The sequence below is a fragment of the Scomber japonicus genome, chromosome 18 (genome assembly GCF_027409825.1).
Source record: "Scomber japonicus isolate fScoJap1 chromosome 18, fScoJap1.pri, whole genome shotgun sequence".
Classification (NCBI taxonomy): Eukaryota; Metazoa; Chordata; class Actinopteri; order Scombriformes; family Scombridae; genus Scomber; species Scomber japonicus.
The window spans coordinates 19,147,612-19,156,618 of record NC_070595.1 but is presented as its reverse complement, the minus strand read 5'-3'; the positions used below and the strand labels follow the sequence as shown (position 1 = coordinate 19,156,618).

Sequence of the window (9,007 nt, the reverse complement as noted above, 5' to 3'; positions counted from 1 at the left end):
TTACGTTATCCACTGAAATCAGGATTTAGGATTGTAGTTGTACGTTTAAAAAAAGAAGAAAAAAAGGTGTCATTTCCCTGCAAGTGTGTGTGCACAGCTTAGGAAATAAATTGGAGTAAATTTAGCAGAGGGGTTTGGACACTTGCAGAGCATTATATGTCATATTCTCATTAGGAGCTGAGCCCCCCTAGAGGTCTGATTTTACAGTCGCCCCTGTGTTTTGCTGCCTCGACGTCTGATCTCGACACCTCTGCTTGAATGGAAAAATCTGGAAAGCTGATTTTCCAATTCTAAACACTGCTGCTGCGGAGCTTCCGATGTGATTCTATTTTTCCCGACGGCACTTGAAGGCAGCACATGAGCTAACCGGGAGCAGAGGAAGAGCCGAGCAGCGCGGACATGTCAGACCCGGCGGCGGCGCAGGGCCTCCAACCCCGGCTTCTCCAAGCCCAGGCGACTGGGTCAGCTGGGTCCAGTACCGCCGCCACAGGCTCCGGGTCAGGGAGCAGTGATCCGGCCAGACCGGGACTGAGCCAGCAGCAGCGTGCGAGCCAGAAGAAAGCCCAAGTTAGAGCTTTTCCACGGGCGAAAAAGCTCGAGAAACTTGGCGTATTCTCCGCATGCAAGGTAGCTTAGCTTAGCTTAGCCAGCCAAAGTTCACCACAACAAAGCACTCATAACATAGCGTTATTGTGAGCGGTGTAGCAAAGAGGAGCACACTCAATATATAGCAGACATAAACAAAAAACAAATAAGTAGCTTAATGAGCTCATGTTAACTTTTGCAGCTAGCTAGCAGCACAGCCTCTTTGCTACTTGTGTTATTCACATTGCATCTTTGAAGGTGCATTTATTATCAGCTAGCATAATTGTGTAGTCATTGATTGACGCATAGAAACAACTAATGAGCTGACTGTTCATGTCGCCTTCATTTGGTGTTTTGCACGTTTTGCTTATTCCCAGGCTAGTGATACATGCAAGTGCAATGGATGGAAAAACCCAAATCCACCGACAGCCACTCGTATGGACCTGCAGCCGCAAGCAGCCAGCCTGAGCGAGCCTTGCCGCAGCTGTGGACATGCTCTGGGTACAAACTACTCCCACACACACACAGACACACACACTCCCCAGTACTCCCCCAGCCCTCCTCCCAGTAGCTAGTAAAACTGTATTCCACTGTTTTGACACCTCAGATGTTTGTGCATTGACTTAAGTCATGTGTTTTTTTGTATTTGATGCCTCCTTTACAGCTGATCATGTGTCCCACCTGGAGAATGTCTCAGAGGATGAGATTAACAGGCTGTTGGGAATGGTGGTGGATGTTGAGAACCTCTTTATGTCTGTGCACAAAGAGGAAGACACTGATACCAAACAGGTCTACTTCTACCTATTCAAGGTAAGCAAAGTGTAGCTCATGTCTGTGTAACAATAGAAATGATAAGTTAATTTGCAAGATTTTTTTCCAGCCCAGTTAAAAATCCCTCTTTATTTCTGACCCATTACCCTTAGCTACTGAGGAAATGCATCCTGCAGATGAGCCAGCCAGTTGTAGAGGGATCTCTCGGAAGTCCACCCTTTGAAAAGCCCAACATCGAGCAGGTGGGGTACAAACATATCCAGTTCATGTCCTGATCTCCAACAGTAGCTGAAAGAGCAGCAGGCACCAAATAATCACATTTCTCAAAGTTGTGACAAACAGTTATCTGTGGAGAAGAATTCATGAGGAGGAACTCATTTAACATTTTCTTGATCTTTTGTTTCCTTTTCATCCGAAGGGGGTTTTGAATTTTGTTCAGTACAAGTTCAGCCACCTGGCACCAAAGGAGAGACAGACCATGTTTGAGCTGTCAAAAATGTTCCTCTTGTGCCTAAATTACTGGAAACTGGAGACGCCAACGCAGTATCGCCAGCGCACCCAGAAAGATGACGGGACAGCGTACAAAGTGGACTACACCAGGTTTGTGCTTTTGCCGTCATTAAGTAAGCAGTAGGACAATATCAGTGTCTTAAAAACATCTTTTAGTCAGTATAAAGGCCAATTCCTGCCTGTACATGTTAGTTTTTTGTGTTGAATACTGTGTTATTAGTTTGTAAAATCGCAGTTTTTCCTTTTGATTCCCAGGTGGCTGTGCTACTGCCATGTCCCTCAGAGTAATGACAGCCTACCGCGTTATGAAACCACTCAGGTGTTTGGTCGTAGCTTGCTAAAGTCCATCTTCACTGTGACGCGACGCCAGCTCCTGGAGAAATTCAGAGTGGAGAAGGATAAACTGTTGCCAGAAAAACGCACGCTCATCCTTACACACTTCCCCAAGTAAGGGCAGATGCATTTGAAATAGTGTATGTGTGTCTGAAATTGAATGACAAAACACTGTTGAAAAGTCAAAGTGCTTTAGCTTCATTTTGTTAAGTATATTTGTGCACGCATGTCATCAGGTTTTTGTCCATGTTGGAGGAGGAAATCTATGGAGAGAATTCACCCATTTGGGAGGCGGACTTCACCATGCCTGCCTCTGACGGCACACAACTGGGACATCAGACAGGTGAGGCAGGTGTATAGTCTTAACTATGATCTGTTAAGTTGGATGGGACCAGACCATATTACAGGATCACAACATTTTGAGTTTTATCTTTTGAGCTGTATTCATTATAATTGCCATAAACAATAACTTCTAGTCTCAAATCATCAACTAGGTCACCTGATCATAGCAGCAAACATACTGCCATTATTAAACTGGGATTCATTTTCCTTAAGTCATTTTATAAAAATCACAGGTGTTGAAACTAAGCAATAAGTGAGTGCAGGCTGATAAGGGTGGGAATCACCAGAGACTCTACGATACAATATTATTGCAATTTTATATATATTGTGATATGCTGTGATATATTGCAATTCATTACCTTTTTTTACCTGCAAATTAAAACCCTAAAGGAACAATTTTCATTTGCTATTTCTATAATAAAAGATAGGTACTTGGTGTCCGTGTATTGATACAATATTGCCATGCAAAACATCGCAATACTTTGCTGTATCGTTTCCCCCCCCCCCCCCCCCACCCTTACAGACTGATGAACGTAGAATCGTCCCATTACAAAAACAATTGAGTTTTGGGGTAAAAAGTAAAGACTTTGAACATTTGCAAATGTGAAATACATGCACCTAATGAGTGTAGTAGTACAACTCTGAAAGCCTTATTGAAGGAGTATGGTGACAGAAGCCGAGATAGGTATCTACAGTGTATGTAATTTGCATAGTATAAATATACTGTGTCTTCGCTAGCTTTTACTGTTGTCACAGTTCCTGTTGTACAATAATAAATACAGTGTATCTTGGTGTCTCTCCTCTGCAGTGATCAGTCCTGCTGCAGTGTCCGGCTCCCCCGCTCTGGCCAAGGGTCTGAGCAGTGGCTCCTCTCTGGGCAGTTTGGACACTGGAGGTGCAGAGCCCATCCCAGGTGTGTGAGCCCTGCTTTACTTCTTTGATTCTCTCTTTTTGTACAGTGGCCCTTAAAAGTGTCTGTTGGAGCATTGTGTTATATTGAAGGTCATTATAAAGCATCCAACACACCTGTGACTACATGGGTCAATTAAATACAGAATTAATGTGCTGTATAAAAGTCACTCAAATGCCAATGGGATCACAACCATGTTTAGCTGTTGTTGGTATTGCCTGCTGCAATAAGAATAATTATTGTTTGCAGACTAACATACAATTATTTATTGGATACAATGTGGATTTTTATGCTTTGTGAAAGTCATAAACAACAACAAATAAGTTGGCAGCTTGGAGGCTTTTACTCTGTGTCAAACAAAACCTTTGATGGTTATAATATCATTGTTAGCTATATTTATTCTCTCACCTTGACTTCACTTTGACTTGAGAAATGTCACTGTCTGCTCAGGAGAGAAACGTAAACTTCCAGAGGCGCTGACATTGGAAGATGCCAAGCGGATCCGTGTGATGGGAGACATTCCTATGGAGCTGGTCAATGAAGTCATGATGACAATCACTGACCCTGCTGCCATGCTCGGACCAGAGGTAAGTCAGTCAGTGTTAGAGGTAGTTATATTCTTACAAATAAAGACTGTAGCGCTCACAGTTTATGTTTATACCCCCAGACTAATCTGCTGACTCCAAACGCTGCTCGTGATGAGACTGCCAGGCTGGAGGAGAGGCGAGGCATCATAGAGTTTCACGTCATCGGAAACTCTCTTTCCCAAAAGTCCAATAAAAAGATCTTGATGTGGCTGGTTGGCTTGCAGAATGTCTTCTCTCATCAATTACCTCGCATGCCCAAAGAGTACATCACACGGCTGGTGTTTGACCCGTAAGTAGATATCTAACACCACGTGGTCGACATAGAGCTGCCCCACACACTATCCTGACATCTCCAACTTTCACAGGAAGCACAAGACCCTAGCCCTTATCAAGGACGGCCGGGTCATCGGAGGCATCTGTTTTAGGATGTTTCCCACTCAGGGCTTCACGGAGATTGTCTTCTGTGCCGTCACATCCAATGAGCAAGTTAAGGTACATAACCCGCCATTAAGTCTTGTGAGAGCTGACGGATAAATTAGATGTTTGTCTGTGGCTCGTTTAGCAGCTTTTTGGCACCATCTGTAGTGAATGTATACTGACATTCAAAAGTCTAGAGCATGAATATAAGACCATCATACTTTTTCAGACGTATAAAAACCCTGTCTTATATTTGGATCAATACAGTAATTATAAGCATTTCTTAAAATTTCTTCCACGTTCTTTGCTCAAGAAAGAAACAGCCACACAGTACTTCTTCCAGATCATCCTTTATTCATCCTCCTCATAGCCACGCATTACTTTTTAACTTAAGAAGGCTGAGAATATTATTAAAGTGGCATTGTTTTAAAAAAACCCAACACATTTTTAAATGTTCATATTCTTTCTCTGGTCTTTTTAATGTAAGGGCTATGGTACCCACCTGATGAACCACCTGAAGGAGTACCACATCAAACACAACATCCTCTATTTCCTCACTTACGCTGACGAGTACGCCATCGGCTACTTCAAGAAGCAGGTACTGTAGGCACGACCTGTACATTATCTCTGCTCCTGTCCCCTCTTTCTTCCTGGACCTTTTTGTAATTTGTTCCTCCCTCACAGGGCTTTTCCAAAGACATCAAAGTGCCGAAGAGTCGTTACCTCGGATATATCAAAGACTACGAAGGAGCGACTCTCATGGAGTGCGAGCTGAACCCCAGAATCCCCTACACTGAGCTGTCTCATATCATTAAAAGGCAGAAAGAGGTATGTGAGCGACCCAAAAGTTCAAGTGAGGCTGTGCCATGTTCTCATTAAAGCAAATACTTTTTTTTTTCCTGTTGTTAATCTACGTGTTTTTTAATATCACATAAACTTGAAAATGTCACATCAGATCATAAAGAAGCTGATTGAGAGGAAACAGAGCCAGATCAGAAAGGTTTACCCAGGTCTCACTTGCTTCAAAGAAGGTGTGCGACAGATCCCTGTGGAGAGTATTCCAGGCATAAGTAAGTGTTTGGTTTGTGTGCAATGAAAAAAAAAAAAAAAATTACAAATCTGTATTATCATGTTACTTACAAGTCATTTTCTTCTAGGAGAGACAGGCTGGAAACCTAGTAACAAGGAAAAAGGGTAAACACTTGCATATACTATTTAAATTGTGTTCCAGTCTTGAGTTGCTATCTGCCTGTATTTTTTTTTTTTAATACTACCACTGGGGTAAAGTAAAATAGTTTGTGCCACAGTGACACTCGGCTCTCAACGCTTCACTTAACATTTAAAGGGTTAATGTTTAAAATCAACAGTTTGTTCACTCCAATCATGCATAGTCTTCAACAACACAAATGTCCAATCAGACTTGTTTACTTTCATATGCATAGTTGAATTGTATGGAAGTAGTAGGCTATAATAAAAGCTCAATTAAATCCAGCTGCAGGAAAACTAAAACTGAAACCTTAATGTCACAAATGTGCAATCTACTATGAACCAGAGTACAGTGAGCAATCTCATTTAGAAACCTTGTGTAGGTTTTTGTGTGTAGTTTATTTACATGTAGTCTTTTACCCATCTATCATTTCTCTTGTATTGCAGAAAAGAGGTGAAGGACCCTGATGTGTTATACAACATGCTGAAGAACCTCCTGGCTCAGATAAAGGTAAGTGACACTTTGGCACCAATCTAACACCCACCACAAGAGAAACAATAATGGAGACAAACTAAATCTTTTTTGTTTTTTTTTAAAATCATGTTAACAGACCCACCCTGATGCCTGGCCATTCATGGAACCAGTGAAGAAATCAGAAGCTCCAGATTACTACGAGATCATCCGCTTTCCCATCGGTGAGAAAGCATCCGTTTGATTATACTACAACTTTCCCTCTTCCTGATTATATTGTCTTGTTCTAGTAACATGAGCTGTTCATTAGTTTAATTATGAGTAATTTACATACATTTTGTCCCCACAGACCTGAAGACCATGACAGAGAGACTGAAGAACAGATACTATGTGACCAAGAAGCTTTTTATTGCTGACCTGCAGCGTATCATCACCAACTGTCGCGAGTACAACCCTCCAGACAGCGAGTATTGCAAGTGTGCCAACACCTTGGAGAAGTTCTTCTACTTCAAATTAAAAGATGGAGGCCTGATTGAAAAATGAACTCGGCCACAAAAATATTTACAGATTTCCCAATGGATGTGGATCAATTCTCACCGCTGGCGCACAGCAAGGTGGAGCAGGTCGCGAGGAAACCATCGCTAGTTATTGTCATATGAGTTAATAAAAGGGTATGTACACGACTGACAGATTTTACAAGGGAATTGTTGGACTCTAACAAACATAGCAGAGGGTTGTTTGGAAATATCAGAGCCTGTTAAGTTCAATGTAAAAGTGTCAAAATGGCATTACTTTCCCCTTAAAGTAATCCTGTCTTTTTTTCTTTTCTTTTCCAGTACTCACAGGGGGTTAATAATCTTATTATACCTGTTTCATTACGTGTACCAAAGTTGTAGGTCCAACTTAAAACGATGCCACTCCTCCACCCTTATCTATATGGGTGCCATTCAATGACATTATTTCATTCCAGTTTTGTCCTGCTTAAAACTCATCACTCATACAGAAGTACTGTATATGTACTGTAGAGTTCCTTCACAGAAAACTGGACCTCGGGACCTAAAGCCACGTTGCCTTCCGTTACTGACAGACACTTGAACATCCCAGCCATTTTCATGGGTATAAAGATAGACGTACTTTGAAACTTGACTGTTGAGTAGCCCTGACACAAAATAACTGACTGATTAGTTGATTGACAATTGATTGAAAATTAATCGAAGACAGTTGCATTAATTGGTTAATCATTTAAGCTGTTTATCTGTGCAAATACCAAACATTTGCTCATTGAAATGTAAGGATTTGTGTCTTTAATTCCATTGTATATATTTGTTTGACTGTCAGGATAAAAAGGCAAATATTAAGCATTATTGATTATTGGGCTTTGGTAACATTATTATCTTATTCTAAACACACAATTGGTTGCTAAAGAATTCTAACAGATTAATCAGTAATATCAGCCCTACTCTTTCTGGAGTAGTTTGAGACACTGCCAGGCTGCTAGTGATGGACAGGGCTCATGTGCTAAACAAAATAAATTCCCTTGATCGTTGCCTTCAAGGAAACCGTTGTTTTCATGTGGACAACAGAATATATGTTTATTTATACAGTAAATGGGACACATATTGTTTATGCACCATTTTCCACTGGCAGGGTTTTATTCCAGACCATTTAGTATGAGGTCTCACGTTAGTATAGCTTTTACCATGCTTGCAGGTGACACTGTAGTAGTTGGCATTGAATCGTTCTGTTAATAGACTCTAGTATAGTCGCCGTCACACATATGCTAATTAGTCCTATTTACTGTACAGCCACATGTTTGTGGTGGTCACAGGTTTACTGGATAGTTTATGTTAAGAGTTAAACATAGCGGGGGAGAAGCTAACCATCAGTTCACACACGTTCTGGGCTTTTGGTCGTCAGTCGAAGAAAAGAATTCTGGTTTATTTATCGCAACATACACAAGCTGTAGTGGCTGTTAATGCATGGCAGATAGTTTACAATTTGCATTCATAAAAACCATCCAACTTTTGTTCATTTATGGAAACTGATATTGCAGGTTGGTTTTTTTACAGTGCTACAAACGTAATTAAATGTTTGAAACATTTCTTTGTTCAACGGTCAGTATCACATGGAGGGCGTCCTGAGATGCATCCATAGTTACTGTCCAATGCCGGTTGAGCCTGCTTGTTTGTTCCACTGACGTGAGTGTATGTGTGTGAGTGTGTTTTATTTTGTACTTGAATCATGACTAGCTTTGAATTACTGAAGTGATGTCAGTGTTGCATTATTCAGGGTTGTCAATTGCGTACTTCTCCCTCAATCTACCTATGCTGCATTTCAGATTTTCTTAAAGGTCAGTCTTTCCACCTGTTTGAGGATGGCTACTGTCTCTAGTTATGGTATAAATGCCAATTACTGTAACTGTAATACTGTTCATGACAATAAAGTTTTTTTATAAACAACTTTTCAATGTGCAGGTGGTTCTTAAGCTGTAAGGTAACTGATAAAGGTTGGCAGAGATGAGTTCACAACCAGACTGGCGTGTATTTGAGTCACTGATTTGGACTCAAGACACAACGAAATCAAGATTTAGGGGATTTCACACTTGACAAAATAATATTAATAGTATTCACTTGTGACTGAACTTGGTGTTGATCACCATGACTTAACAAATGTTACTGTAAAAGCAGCCACACGCATTTCTTTCATTAACATTAAACAGAGGCTTTAGTTTTGCTTTCCTGAGGTAATGAAGCAACCACTGGGGCCCAGTTAGGGTCTATGTGACAACTAAGGACGTTTTCAACACTCAACAAAGCACCTCCGCTGTGAGCCACACATAAAGGTATATAAATACATGAGGTACATAGGTTACCT

The 9,007-nt window shown here is 41.1% G+C and overlaps 1 protein-coding gene across 1 annotated transcript; it reads left to right on the top strand.

Annotated features, from left to right (window-relative positions):
• Window positions 1-399: 399 nt before the first annotated feature.
• Window positions 400-6,685, top strand: kat2a (K(lysine) acetyltransferase 2A). Its single transcript, XM_053339309.1, has 18 exons — window positions 400-627; window positions 963-1,086; window positions 1,250-1,395; window positions 1,509-1,598; window positions 1,775-1,956; window positions 2,122-2,313; window positions 2,436-2,542; window positions 3,350-3,454; window positions 3,902-4,038; window positions 4,119-4,327; window positions 4,404-4,530; window positions 4,943-5,053; window positions 5,140-5,283; window positions 5,411-5,525; window positions 5,613-5,649; window positions 6,109-6,172; window positions 6,273-6,357; window positions 6,483-6,685. The coding sequence occupies exons 1-18, from the start codon at window positions 400-402 to the stop codon at window positions 6,674-6,676; spliced, it is 2,397 nt and encodes a 798-aa protein (XP_053195284.1). The 3' UTR covers window positions 6,677-6,685.
• Window positions 6,686-9,007: the final 2,322 nt, after the last annotated feature.

Coding starts and splice junctions, on each gene's coding strand:
- kat2a (XM_053339309.1), top strand. CDS start 400: ATGTCAGACCCGGCGGCGGCGCAGGGCCTCCAACCCCGGCTTCTCCAA. Junction 1,599..1,774: donor AAAAGCCCAACATCGAGCAG/GTGGGGTACAAA, acceptor TTTCATCCGAAG/GGGGTTTTGAATTTTGTTCA. Junction 4,328..4,403: donor ACACGGCTGGTGTTTGACCC/GTAAGTAGATAT, acceptor CAACTTTCACAG/GAAGCACAAGACCCTAGCCC.